Genomic DNA, 15,421 nt, shown 5'->3' on the forward strand with positions numbered 1-15,421 from the left:
ATATGACATTTAGCTCAAATTTTATATAATTTATAAAACATTGTATTTATTTCAAATATTCTCTTTATTACGATTTTAAAACACTTTGCTCGAACTTTATATAATTAAAATTGTATTTCTTTAAAATATTATTTTACTTCCATCTTAAACTCGGTCATTAGCTATTCTCCATGCTTGATCGCGTAAGCTCAAATATCTGCATGAAGCAGCGGATGATTTAAAATTTTGTCAAAAAAGTTTTTAAGTATACTTGAAATTTTATTATAGAACGTCCAAAATTTGTTTGAAATTCATAAATTGTTTATGTTTGTCGTAGCCAATTTTATTAGCTTTTTGAATAGAGAATCAACAAATGCTCTAATTTTCGGCTTATATAAGAGATTTAGGGGGGCCGAAAACAAGATCCGAATATATTATGTGATTTAGGAGGTGGGTGATGTGATATAGGGGTGGGTGTCTATCGGGTTATTTCTCTTGATTTATATTTAAGTTTCGATTTTAGTGGATCTATTTGATCATTTGCCGATATATGTATATAATTTTTTTTTTGAAAGTAAGAGATATAATTGTGTTTTAATTTATTTTATACACAATTAAAAAATAATTTAACTGAAAAAGATATTCCATTGAAAAAATGTATTGGAATTGTTTAAATGAATGGAACAAAAAACTAATTGATTTTTGAATATATATAAAATTAAATCTTGGTTTGTGTGTATTTCCTAATGAGGCCCCAAAGGAAAAGAGGCGGGAATCCAAAATTAGGGGCGGGGCTGGGGAGAGTAGGGTTAACACGTCTCGGCTGGGAGTAAACAAATAGACAATACATACAACATTACTTACATACAGTAGTTGGACAATCGAAAATGGAGTCCGTTCTCAAGGTCTGATTTGTGTACTTCATTTTCTTAATGTTTATTTATCAGGACTGTATCCTGATGTATGTATTCATAAATCACAATTGATTTGTTGTTGTTGTTTATAACTGCTGTCTCTTGCAGAAACATTTCGGGTACTCAACATTCAGGCCATATCAGAAACAGATAATTGAGCATATTTTAGATGGAAATGACTCTCTGGTCGTTATGGCTACTGGTAGTGGCAAGTCATTGTGGTGGGTAACCCTAAACACCCCCCCCCCCTTTTAATTTCTAATTGTTACTTCACTCATTCCTTTTAATTTCCCTAATTATTATTTCGAATAATGATAATAGCTATCAGGTTCCTCCATTGATTTCAAATAAGACTGCTGTAGTCATAAGCCCTCTTATTTCTTTAATGCAAGATCAGGTACCCTTTTTATTCTACTATTACCCCCCTACTACTACTGCCCCTAGCTAATCCTTTCCATGTTAAGGTTATGACACTAAAACAAAGAGGAATTAGAGCTGAGTATCTCTCTAGTGCTCACATTGACTCTACTGTTCAAACCAACGCTCAGTCTGGCAAATTTCACATTCTCTACATGACTCCTGAAAAGGCTTGTCTTCTTTCCAACAGGTAACTTCAGAGAATGATATAATTGTGTAATAAAGGGTTTTATTTGTTTTGCTTGAGTGTTACATGTTTATCACACAACATGTTCATCAAACACTCGCTTATGTCACTCAAGCCATCGACTTCTTGTGGCCAACACTACAGTCATAATCACCAGGATTTTTGTTTTCAACCATTTTTTGTGATTTTTTTTGGTTATTGATTTTTTATTATGATTTGTTTATTTTTATTTTTAGAATGGTCAGTTGCTGGAATTATGACACATAACACACACACACCCACTCTCACACACACTCTGCCTCTACTGATGCTTGGAAGTTGGACCTCTAGTATGGTAGAATTGATGGTATCTCCAAGGCGCTTCTCTGCTATTTTACTTGTCATGAGAGTCTACTTTTTGCGAGAGTTGATACTCAAACATTAATACTTTAATTAAATAATTTCAAATCTTATCGTCATTGTAGAACTCTGTTTACTCGGGATATTTATAAATAGCATATTGGATATTTTTTTTCTAAACTCTAGATCCATGTATCCATTTCGATTCTTGCAGTTTCATTCAAATTAATTTACTGCTTTTTTATGCTACTAATATTTAACTCATCTCAGCTTCTGGTCGAAACTTTTAAACATTGGGATATGTCTTTTAGCAGTTGATGAAGCACATTGCATTTCAGAATGGGGTCATAATTTCAGGTCAGATATTCTGATTTGTATGTTGTACTTGCTATCTCTTGAAGTTTATCACTGTCTCCATTTTCACTTGTAGCACCATCAGTAATTTATAGTTATGTTATATAGCTAAGAACATTCCATATTATAGTATTATAATAAAGTAAGGATTTGTTTCCTTTATTTAATTATGGTAGTAAAATATTATAAATATTTAAATTTCCTAGGACATTACTTGGCTATGAATCAATTAATAAATTACATAAACTCTTGTAATACTTTATTTTCGAATATTGATGAATATGAATTGATTTTAAACAATTAAAATTCGAGGATTTATTTGTGACTTCACCGAATCTCTGTGGAGATAGGTAACTTATCCCCCTGTTTAACCCTTTTCCCACCCCTGGCTGTCCTAAATCACATACCTCGTTCTCTTCTCCTTTGAAAAGCCTTCAGGTGGCTCAACATAGATTTCTTCCGTCCAAATAAAGTTTGAAAATGCTGATTTTGTATTAAGATGATACAGTTAGATATTTATAAGTAAATGAAATTTGATAAAAAGTAAACTAAAAATAATCTAAAAGTAAACCTCAAAAAAATTATTTAATTAATGTTTTCATAAACATAAATTACTTCTGAAAGCCTTCATATAGACGATACATCCAACAACAAATACACCTACTTCAAAAAGCCTTTATATAGGCGATACATCCAACAACAAATACACCTAGAAAGTAGCAACCCTATCAAAACACCCATAAATCTCACCTATAATTTTTAAAAACTATATTGTCTAATAATTATTCAAAAACTAGTTCCAACAACTTAATCAACATAAATTCAAAGTACAATTTAAACAATTTTGAATTAATTCCAACATTCCCTCTTTATTCAAAATTTTTAATTTTTTAACATGATATGCTTCCCATCACGACCACCAATGTTGTTAGAGCACTTCCCTCCACAATTTATTCTAGGAGCACTTCTCTCCAAAAAGTTACTTCTAGGTGCACATCTCACCAATTTCCTGTTAATGCACTTCTCATCAAAAAATTAACACGGCTCTGGAGTATTCATCGGGAAGTTACTGTTCACAGCAGAGTAAAAATAGCTAGACTTGATATGGTGAAGAATAAAAAAAGGGGAAAAAAATAAAGCATCGGCTGCGGTAGCCATAGTCCTATTTGTTGAATATGAGCTTATGTTAATACGATTAACCTGAAAGGTTGGAAAAGAAGTACAAAATTGAGTTGAGTCGAGAAAGATTTTTACAAATGTTCAAATGAGGGATTAAAGACGACTCTTCAAGCTCTTACATCTTAGTTTGAGCGTCTTGGACCTTTGGAAAATGCTAAAAAAGTCGAAGGGGAAGAAATTGTAATGGAAATCGACCATGTTGAAGATACAGATATAATAAAGCAATTGATCAAAAATTATGTGGCTGTACTAGGTTCTTTGAGTTGCAGGCAACATGTTAATGAAGATGTTTTTGATGAAGAATCTAATGTGGAGCAAGTTTCGCTTGTTCAAGAAAAACAAGTGGTTGATATTATTGAGGTTGAGCATATCAATTTCATGACTCCGCAATACTTGCCTACGCTCCTTTGCGTACCTGTTAATTTTAAGACTTCTCTGCACCTCGGCCTTTTTTGAAGAAGAGCATGAAGTTTATTTTGGGTTCCATCTCATCCTGGCATGGTTCTTGATTTTTACAGAACTCGTGGTCGAGTTTTCTCGAACTAGGGGAGAATGATGTGGAAGGGAAATGAAGAATTAATAAATGATGAGGAACATAAATGAAGAATTAATGTATTTATGTTATTATTTTGTTTGTTTAGTGTAGAGGTACATAATGTATCTATCTATATATTTTATATATTGGGCTAGGAGTTTATGATGAAGTACTTTCTTTGTAATAAAGCCCAATAATCTACGGGTCTTAGTCCTTTAGGTATTGATATTAGGGTTTTACTCCATGTTCTCTATATAACTGATGTATTTCCCACATTAGTTAGACTTGATTATGTGATATTATTGAAATATTAAATGGGGTCTTTCCATGGGTTACAGTTGTAATTTTCTCCCTTATGCGGTTGGGAAACCTTGGGGTATTGGGTGTTCTACGGTTCATCCACCCAAGTGGTATCTTATTATCGTTTGATTATAATAATCGTTCTTTCTCAATTATTGTCCTGCATCAGAAAATCTGTATATTTCTTTCTGGAAAAAAATAATGAAGTGCAAATAGCAAATAGTTGACGTGTTTATGATAACAATGGCCTTGTTCGTTCTAACCTTTTCAGTGTGTTTATTTTTATAGGGTGGAATATAAGCAATTAGACAAATTGCGCGATCTTCTCATCAATGTTCCATTTGTTGGCTTAACAGCAACTGCTACAGAAAAGTAGGTATTATTATTATCTTCCTTCTATTACACCCTTGCAATAACCAAATTGTAATATTACTTGACAGCCGTGTTGGATGATAGAATTATATATGATGTTGTATATATTTGAAGATGGCTACAACCTTGTTATATGCTTATGTATACTTCAATACATGCTGCATGCTGCATGCATATATTTTATTCCTACTCAGTTTCTTGTAATATGATCATAGCAGATACTTACCATTTTATTGCAACTTCTTTTTAAAACACTGCAGTATTACCTTATTTTTCCTACCCCTATTATAGTTCAACTGTTCATGCATTATTGTACATTATATGTTCTATTGTGCAGACTTAGAAAATATGATTTTAATACAGAGTCTGAGCTATTTCACGATATGATTATATGGATAACTTCTCACTGTAATATTTGTGGTTTATGATGTCTAAGCTAGTTGCTTCATAATGGAGTAAAATCTGGTTCATGTTGATCTCTATTTTTATTTTGGTTCTTACAGTTTGTGGCAATAAATATCGATGATTCACGGAATTGAGAAGAAAGATTCTTGTTATTTCAGGGTGCAGTCTGATATTATCAATTCTTTGAAGCTGAAAGATCCCTATGTTGCTGTTGGCTCATTTGATCGTAAAAATCTATTCTACGGAGCCAAAGCTTCTAATCGCGGGTCTTCATCAGTGTTTGAGCTCGTGGAGGAAATCTTGAGATGTGTAGCTAATTCTGGCTCAATTATTATATACTGTACTAGCATCAAAGATGTTGAGCAGGTATTTCTTTCAACTTCCCTTTTTCTTTTTAAGTTCTCATGTCATGTACATATCTATGCATGTAACCAGTGAACATGCCATGCCACAAGACTAATGATTTCTTACCATGGGCCTCAAAGGTAGTCATATTACAGGAACATTTCTACTTTGAGGTATCTTGTAAAATAGTCTTATTAATTATTTTGTTTTTAACACTTTTGTTAGATCTCCAAGTCACTTCTCGAGACAGGAGTTGAATCTGCAATTTATCATGGTCAAATGGCGAGTAAAGCTCGTGAGGAGTCGCACAGGTTACCCTCTTAATTGTAGTATCTTTTCATTCCAGTTTTTGAACCCCCTTAGAATCGTAACCTTTAAGTGGATTGACCAAGTGGTTTTGAGTGCAATTGGTGCACCTATTGCAGATCGTTCATAAGGGATGAAATCCGCATCATGGTTGCGACAATTGCTTTTGGAATGCGCATTGATAAGCCTGACATAAGGCATGTAATACACTACGGGTGCCCTAAGAGTCTAGAATCTTATTACCAGGAGAGTGGGCGTTGTGGTCGAGATGGTATTGCTTCAAATTGCTGGCTATATTACAGAAGCGACTTTGCAAAAGCTGATTTTTACTGCAGAGAAGCACGTTCAGTATGTGTACTTTCTTATTTACCGGTCTTGTAATAATTTATTGGGAAGGCAAAACAACAATTAAACGTTGTTCTAATTTGCATTGTTAACATACTTGCTACTGAACTTTGTAGTGTATTCAGTTTTTAACCCATTTCATTTCTGCTACCGGGCCTTTTTTTTAATAATTGCTATCGGGTCTTTATTCACCAGGAAAGTCAACGAAAGGCTATAATGGCATCATTCATTGCTGCTCAGCAGTATTGTATGCTGAGAACGTGTAGAAGAAAGTATCTGTTGGAGTACTTTGGCGAAATCTGTGCATATGAGAATTGCGGTTTGTATCCCGGAACATCCCTTTTTTTATTAATATCATTTTTGTCGGAAAGAGAATAAATGATGTTGTATAGTAAAAGATTTTGTTCACGGAACCCCCTGTACTAGTACTGAAAGTTTACATTCAATTCATGTTAACATGTAAACTTCTATGGAAATACTAGAAGATTAGAGATTAAAGTTATTTTAAACTGTGGGGCGAATTGTGAAAGTGACATACTTAGAGCATTATAGGAATATCGGTAATAGTAATCTGAGTATTCCCTATGAAGTGTAGTGACATTCCGAATTCTCGGATGCTCTAGGTAATAGTTCAAGGAAAGAAGCAGTGACAGTATGGTGTTGCCAAAGCTTCATGTGCTGGAAGGTTGCCTTTCCTGCTGGGACCTACGCGTGTTCCTGGATTTTGGAGCATCGTCCAGTCCCCGCCTTGATTCACATACTGATCGACTTAAACTAGATTCAACTAGAGAGAGTCTAATGTACATGACATTGTACTCAGTTTGGGGAATCAGGTGTTCCTTTTTGTCGTCTAGTGGTACTGTGGCAGATCAAAATCCTATTCGCTCTATATTTTAAACGGATAGAGATAGAGAGATAGAAATAGACAGAGAGAGAGAGACAGAGAAAGGTGGCACACAGAGAGATAGAAACCGAGAAACGAGAGTTACCTCATTTTGTTATTGGAAAATGGAGTTAGAGTTTCCTTAGATTTGCTACATCACTTTTCTTTTACCTTCTATTTTTAGGGGTCAAATTTTATTATCTTGTTTCGAAATCAGATATTTTGATGTTATTTTTTTTTTACTTTTAGGGGCCTGAGTTTTTATTACTTTGTTTTGAGATCAAATATTATGATGGTACTGTTGATGGTTAACAATATGTGATAAGTTGTGACTTGTGATTAAACAATAGTACCATAGTTGTGTCGATTAAAATATTGCATACATGGATACCCGTACATAATATAATGCATCTGCTAACATGTGGCCTAAGAGATCACCTCAGTCTACTGGTGGGTGCTATCGTTCATGCAATAAGTATAAACAACTAATAAGAGGTATCGAAGTTTTATTAATTATGTCCTTCCTACACTACATCTCAAGATACTTTCTAAATTCAGTTGGCCAAAAACACTTACTTTTTTAGAAGACGAGTGAATAAATTTCTCCCTTGAGAACCAACCTAGCCCCAACTTTGATTTTACACACTTATTAATTATTATAGTGTTTCACAGACCACAAGATCTTACTTCACCCTTAAATAGACTAGTAGGGGATTGCAAGTGTGGCTGTATACTTTTTATCTGGTTGCTACTGTGTGTACTAGGTTTGGCCATCCTTTTGAGCCCAAAAATGACCGGTGGTATGATACCAAATAAGAAGATTATAAACTAAGGTAAAATTTACTTAACACAGTTAAAATGATTAAATATGACAATCAGAGCTGTCAGTTAAAATATTTTATTTTACTTGTGGTACTTGGAAGGAATGGAATGGATTTTTATTAAGAAATGAAAGGCGGGAGAGATCTGTGGGAGAGGGGCCGCAGGGGGGGGGTTATAGAGGGATGCAAAATGCAAAATTCTCATGGTAAGAATTGTGAACAAATCATTCTGTGGAAATTTATAGGAATGATTCATACCCTAACCTGGACAATGTAATAGAGAATTAGATATTTGTTCACAACTCATGCAAATATCATCCCATTTCCCTGTCTTCCATCCCATCTTAGTAAACACAAACTTGAATTTTCAAGGTTCCGCTATAATCTAATATTCACGGCTTTCTTGTTTTTTTTGTGCTTTCACGGTCTTCAGAAAAGCCTGACAACTATATCTCAATATATGAAAACATGTATTTTCATTGCAGGGTACTGTGATAACTGCACTATACCAAAAAAGGAGATTGACAAATTTACGTTCGGGCCGTACAAGATTGACAACAAGGGAGTGTTTTACTCCTCCAATCTTTCTTATGCCATGGTCAACCTTCGCCCTCTTCTTCCTGGTATTTTTTTTTTATTTTCCTTTTCTGCCCCCCCCCCTAGCTTTTGATTACCTTTACACACCCCTGTTGTCGTTGGTGTGCTGCTTCTAGTCTGTTAGCAGATATGCAAATCTGATTTCTTCAGGTTTTCGAGTTGTTTATTTCAGATCATTTATCATTTATCTTTGATACAAATGTAGCTTGTTTAATATATTAAAATTATACACTGTTGGTACTAGGGATATACTTGACGACCATACAGGAGATCATGTGAAATTGATAACACAAGGTTTTGTTCCTTCAAAAAGACCCTATCACCTATAACCTCTGTTACTTGGACTCAGCCACGGAGTGTCTTATACGACACATATCGGCCTCTGGAATTTTGAAAATTAAGGATAATTTTGGATTACATAATTTAACTTAAACAGTTTAATTTTATGTAACAGGAATATAAGATACTCCCTCTGTCCCTTTGTTTGCTTTACATTGTGTTTTAGCACAAAGACCAAAGACAATGAAGAAAATTAACAAACTAAGGAATTTAATGTACATTATATTGACTTTAAATAAGCTTTACAGGAGATTAACTATAGGTTGGCCTTACCAGAGACATCACCCTGTGTCTCATGTATCTTAACTCAAGAAGGCTGTAGGTCAGAGAACTGTTCTGCAACATTTACCTCAAGTAAATGATCAAGGGACTTATGAATTGGTTTCCTTGAGGCAGTTGGATTTCAAGGCAAGTTCTTAAGGATCATAAGGTGGTATATCAGCTGTTAATTCAGTGGTAGGTCTGTAGTGTTGATGAAGCCACTTGGGAGGATGAAGACCCGTTTAAGACTAGATTTCCAGATTTCTGTCAACCCCAAGGGCATGGTTGTTTTGAAGGAGGAAGGGTTGACAGAACTAGTCCTTCTTAGTGTCTGTGTAGTATAAGTATTAGTGTTGTGCTCTGTTGTGTTGTTGGTTTGTACTGTGTTGTGGTTTAAAGGCATTTATGTCTTTTGAGGCTAGTTAGTTACATATCAGTACATGTCTATAAATACTTGTAAAGACCTGTGTTTCCTATTATGGCGAATATAGATATTGGAAACTTTTCCACCAAGCTTCTTTCTCTCTCTATAATTGCTTTCTCTCTCTAGGGTTTTAAACCCATTACTCTCTGCAAACTCTGTTTTCTCCTCATTTCTTTGCTAATCTCTCTCTGTTTCTTCTTTGAATCTCTCTGATCTTCTCTCAATTATCTAGTTTATCTGTTATCTTCTTAATTCTGCACTTAACAACCAGAAAATACCAAAAATGGACCTAAAAACGCATAAATTGTCATGGAAAACCTGACACATGCTCAATCTGTTCAAGGAAATTCATATACTTTCTTGAACTGGCTAACAAATTATTTTCACTGTTTATTTTCCATACTTCTTTTCCACGAAAAAAATCATAAAAATTTCATCACATCAACACTACCTGATATTTGTTTTCCAATGACTCCCATGATGTCTTCTCCACTATCTTACAGTTCATCTCAATTATATAATGATGTTCCTTCACTTTCTTCATCCGTGTCTCCAGTTGGTCAACAGATATTCCAGACTATCAGTTATATCAAGGTTAAGACCATCTTGTGGGTTAATGACCATATCCACAATAAAAACCAGCTTATGCCATCATTTCCCATTCAAATCTGATTTTTACCCTGCTTTAGTACAACAATATACCAGTTGAGCATTAGCATGCTTTTAGAGATCATAGGTAGGTCGAGGCTATGCAAAAAGAATTGGATGCACTAGAGGCCAACAAACATTTGTTCTTTACTTCCTTTACCACAGGGCAAGAAATGTATCGGTAAATGAGTTTACAAACTTGTTTACTTTCCAAAACGTGACATAGACAGATTCAAGGCAAGGTTGGTGTCCGGGGCTGCACTATAGCGGAAAGCATAGATTATCATGTAACTTTGGCACCGATTTTTAAGATGTTTACAGTTAGAAGTCTAGCACAAAATTGGCACGTTCCCCGACTCGACATCAATAATGCCGTTTTACATTGGGATTTAAATGAAGAAGTGTATACGAATCTGCCTTTGGGATGTAAGCCCCGGTCAACTAGTTTAAAGCTATTCTGAAAGGTTATAAAAAAATTATATGGCCTCAGACAAACATCTTGGCAGTGGTTCGATAAAAACTATCTCGTTGTTTTATTGGTGCTAATAGACCATTCTCTCTTCACATTCACATATAAGACATATATTATGTTATATTGCTGATATTCTTATCATGGAGAAATCATTTGTATACAGTTCATTTTCCTAATATCTTTTTTAATAAGAAATTTAGTATTAAAGATTTAGGGAAGCTTAGCATTACATAATTACATTAGTCTTGGAATTCACAGAAAAGATAGACGGCATTTTGCTTGAGCAACATAAATTTCTTGTTTGCTTTAGTACTTTACTGAAATATGCAAATTAATCCGATTGTAAGCTTCTTTGTATACCACTTGATATACACAAGGAAATGGATTAGTGAGCTTTTGTGCCTCACTTCATCAAGACCTGGTGTGTCTTTCTTTCTTTATACAGCCTATTAGCCTATTATTTATTCCCCTGGAGAACATCATTTGGCTGTTGGAGTTCGTAGGTAATTAAAATGTTCAGTCAATCCTTCAGTGATAGTGATTTTTCTAGCTTCAAATCACTTACCCTTCAAGCCTTCAGTGATAGTGATAGGCCAGGGGAACCTAAGGACAAAAAATCAGTAGGGGATTTTTTTACATGCTTGGCGATGTTTCCTTATCTTTGCGGGCCAGGAAACAATCATTGACATCTAGGAGTTCAGCAGAAGCCGAATATAGAGGTCTTACATTTGCAGATGCCTCATGCAAGGAAATTCGGCTTAAGAGCCTCAGAATTAAATTTTCTGTTTCCAGTTTTATTCTCATATACTAGGATAACAAGTCAACACTACACCAGAACTGCCACAGTTAAAATTCAGTTTATCAAAGCATGTAGAACTAAATTTTCACTTCACTAGGAAAGAAATTTGACCAGACATTGTTCCAAATTATTTCTAGTGACAGCACTGCATATATTCTAACTGAAGGTCTGGGCAAACTACCACAGCTGAAATATGCTTCCGAGTTGAACCTTACTTTTGCTGACTATACTCGATTTGTGGGGGGTGCAAATGTGTCGCTAAAGGTGGAGGATAATGAAGATTGGACGCATTACTAATAGTCAACACTTCAACAAGCAATGTACATCAAACTGGGTGGCGCTCATGTAAAATTAATCGCACAATGGTTCTAGTATCGTTCCTCCAACCAAGGCCCTATATGTGTATCTGATTCTGCTATTCAGTGACACTAGTCTACTAGACTAGTGTAGTGAAAATTTATTAGGAAACAAATTTAATATTTTGTCAGTTACATAATCAGATCTGAAAAGGAGGATTTGGTGGATCTGTTACATGATTATAATTTTGAATAAGTGACCGTTGCATCAGTTACAGATTTGGAATGGAGGAATCGGTGGAACTAATAATTTTCAGCTATAGTTTAGGAATTAGTAGTTGTTGGGAAGTAGGAAGGCCTTTTCATGTTTCTAGGCATCAAGAAATAAGTGTGACTGAAGTATGAGTGTGGAGAGTGGGTGGTCTCTCGAATACCACTGGATTTTTGTGTTTCAGTAATCTGATCTTAAGATCAGACTTTTTTTCTGATCCTTTAAATTGTTATAAGCCAAAACATACACTAATATTATTAATGGTTTGTTAACCTGTGCCAATATGCACAGGTTAAGAGGCTGTAAGACCTCCTTTTTATCACGTTTGTAGCCGAATAAATAGGAAATTTGGTTTACTCGCTTAACTAATCTAAGCAGCGTTTATTTTATATTATAGGTTTGAACTGATTATTTGAAACTTTTATTTATGTTTAATCAAATAATATATGTTTAATAACTAATAATTATCAAACTAAAAAACTCGTTGAAAAATATAAGTATAGTTAATTTAGGGATATAATAAACCAAATAAGCAAATATGTAAGAATTTTTTTATTCTTTCTTGTTATGTTTAGAGTAAATTATACAAAATTTTAAATACTTTAATAGAAACTAAATCATTTTATGAAACAATTATTTAACTAAAAATGATAATAGATTAGTCGCGTAACACGAGTAGAGTTCAATAATTATGAAACTAAGAGAAAATATTGTTATTATTTAAAAAAGAAAAGATAAAATATTATTATTAGATTTTTATGAAGAAAGAATAATTATTTTACAAAATATATCTCTTTCTTACAGTATTTGTTAATTATTTATCTTTTACCCATCCAAAATATTAGATCAAAATTTTAAACTATAGAAAATATGATGTAAAACCAAAAGATCGATGTAGCAGCAGTTTGGATAGTAACAAACACGACTTAAGGCGGAATTGGTACATAACATTTATTAAAGACAGCTTCCTGTTTTTTCATCTAAAAACTGAAAATTGAGAGATTTAACCGCCCCTTAACCTGTGCCTTATTGGCACAGAATAAAAAAACTGTATGATTAATATATATCAGTTTACTACAAAATACTGTTTGTCTCTTCCATCAGTGTTGTACACCTGTAAAAACATATGAGACTAGAGAAGACCCAAATGCGAAAACCTAGAAGTATACCTATCCGGATGAGTCCTTCATCTTCGTCTTATATATTATTATTTTTAATTTCGATATCCAGATTCTCAAATGATGGGCTTATCTTTTTAAAAAATAAGTGGGTTATAGAGGCACGCTTCTTGTCTCAAACCATGAGGCACACACCTCTACAAAAACTGTCATTTTTCCGTGCAATCTATTTGCTGCCTTGGATTCTTCTCTTGTATCTATAGTTATCATTATCGTCATATATTCTTTCTCATTCAAGTTTCTGTTGTAGCTGATGAATATATCTTGTATTTCTGATGGATATTTTTATTATGCTTTAATTAACTACTTCTCAACTACACCCTTCCTTCTCTTGCAGGTCATATCCTTTGGTTTCAACTGGTTTGCAATCTTATATGAAATTCTGCATGTTTAATACACACTGCAGACGGGCGGGGCGCACATATATGCCTACACCTGTTTCAGTTCTGCTGCTATTTTCTCAAGTCATCAACAGAATCACATATAAAATACCGATGTTTGGTTTTTGCAAATAAGTTCTTCTCTCCAAGATGACATAATTTTTTCTCAACTGGGAAAAGCTTGATTTCTTATGTGATTATCGTTATGTCTCTCTCTCATCTGGTTACGCATGATCCTATTAGTTTGATCAAATATTCACAACTAACCCCAGTGAAATAATTGTTTGTCTTCTGTTATCTTTTTCTTTTTTATCTTTTTCATAATGCATATTGAGGCTTCTTCGTCTGGTTACCTTGACATACAATACATGTGCTTGTCTGCCCAAGACGCGAAGTGAAGCGCTTTGTTGATCTTACCGGTGATGAGACTAGTGACTTGTGGATTGTAGCACAGAAAGTTGGTAAGCAGCTTGAGTACTATCACAAAGCATCCTCTCTCACATTCACAATTCAGGTAAGACATGTGCGCTGCCCACTCGTGTTTAGTTCTACTAATGTTATACAAGCCAGGCACTATGCTTCTATCTATTTATTGAAATTTGACACTTGTGCTAGTTGATTTTGCATTAGCTGTTGCATATGACTGTGTAGTTGGTTTAGCAAATTTTAATTAATCACGGAATACGCAAACAGAGTGAAAAAGCTGACATCCAACCTGCATTAAGCATATAGCCTGCATTCAAAGAAGCTTCATGCAAGACACCGCTAATTCAACCTTATTCAAAAAATTGAGTCAACTCATGCAGCGTGCCTGCTATGAGCAATACGCGAAGGTGCGTTTGATCTTGCTGTCCTGGTTCGGAAGATGTTTCTATATCTACATCTGTTTCTTCCTGACTTTCCCACCCTTTCTTTGAACCCTGTCAATGAGCACCCGCGCATGGTGGATTCACAATCCACTGCCTTGATCCACTTGGCTACATCCGCCCCTACCCCCGCACAGGTTTAAGTCTTTATCTACGATCAGATCCTTTCTGAATTCCCGCTATCAAAGATAAGCTTTTTCCTATACTATAGTTGCAAGTATAGCTATTTAATGACTAGATGTTTCCACTTGTCATATATTTTTAAGTACTATTATCTCTCTTTTTTAAGGGAGAGAGAACCAATTCAAAGATATTGGGTCCGTACTGACAAAAAAAAAAATAATGGGTCGGTGTATAGTTGATATCATAATTATCAACTTCTTGATGTTCCTTGGTACTGTAGGATGGTCCACAAGCAGGACAGACGGTTCCCCATGTACACATCCACATCATCCCACAAAAAGGAGGTGACTTTGAGAGAAATGATGAAATATATGAAGCGGTGAGAAGAAACTTATAGTACTTGCTGTTTTTTGGTTATGCATCAAATAGAGAGATTACAAGTGACTCAGCTGTTGGTCTTTTGTATTTGTGCAGATTGATGAGAAAGAGAAGGAATTGAAGCTGGACTTGGACAAGGAAAGGAAAGACAGAACCTTGGAGGAAATGGCTCAAGAAGCAGAAGAATACAAAAAGCTTTTGGTGTAAACTAAGTGCAGCAAGGCATTAGTCATTGTTGTTTTTGAGTAAACAAAGTGCAGCAGCCGCGAGTCATATCTGAAGTTTAGGTGTTATTATTATTTCTTAAATAAATAAAATTCTGATTATTGTTCTTTTTGAAAAGAAATTCTGGTTATTTTTAATTGTAAAGAGCTGTATGGTTGTATTTCTTTTTAATTAGAGAGACTATTTACATTTTTTTCCTTTGGGGTGAAGGCACAATGTTAAGAATATGTCTATATCATATTCGTATCCGAAATTGTCGGATTCAGATATAGATATTATATGCTTTATTTTAGATACAGATAATATCCGCATTATTTTGGATATGAATGCTGATATTTTGGACGGATGTCAAATTTTACTTTTAGGGCTTCTATAGGCTAGCTCTGCATGTAAAGGCTGATAATCCCTTGATATAGGTTCCTCTGGGAACCTCCCTAATTTACAGCCTCTAGAGACTCTAGTGCCCGGTAGTTGGTTTCGTTT

General features: G+C 34.5%; 1 protein-coding gene across 6 annotated transcripts; it reads left to right on the plus strand.

Moving 5' to 3' along the window:
* Positions 1–734: 734 nt before the first annotated feature.
* LOC141671418 (bifunctional bis(5'-adenosyl)-triphosphatase/adenylylsulfatase FHIT-like) lies at positions 735–15,134 on the plus strand. 6 transcript variants are annotated; one of them, XR_012555131.1, is made up of 14 exons: positions 735–884; positions 1,002–1,114; positions 1,215–1,290; positions 1,358–1,500; positions 2,107–2,193; positions 4,493–4,576; positions 5,140–5,347; positions 5,552–5,637; positions 5,752–5,980; positions 6,173–6,296; positions 8,167–8,306; positions 13,714–13,860; positions 14,153–14,349; positions 14,616–14,705. XR_012555131.1 is itself a non-coding variant. In XM_074477660.1 (14 exons), exons 1-14 carry the CDS (start codon positions 867–869, stop codon positions 14,918–14,920), a joined length of 1,665 nt encoding a protein of 554 aa, XP_074333761.1. In that variant the 5' UTR covers positions 735–866; the 3' UTR covers positions 14,921–15,134. The 6 variants fall into 6 exon arrangements, 5 of the variants coding, with proteins under 5 accessions (XP_074333761.1, XP_074333763.1, XP_074333762.1 ...); XM_074477660.1 differs by lacking the exon at positions 14,153–14,349 and adding an exon at positions 14,810–15,134 and having other exon boundaries at positions 14,616–14,714; XM_074477662.1 differs by lacking the exon at positions 14,616–14,705 and having other exon boundaries at positions 14,040–14,600.
* The last annotated feature ends 287 nt before the right edge of the window (positions 15,135–15,421 follow it).

This window comes from Apium graveolens, chromosome 7, assembly GCF_009905375.1.
Source record: "Apium graveolens cultivar Ventura chromosome 7, ASM990537v1, whole genome shotgun sequence".
Lineage (NCBI taxonomy): Eukaryota > Viridiplantae > Streptophyta > Magnoliopsida > Apiales > Apiaceae > Apium > Apium graveolens.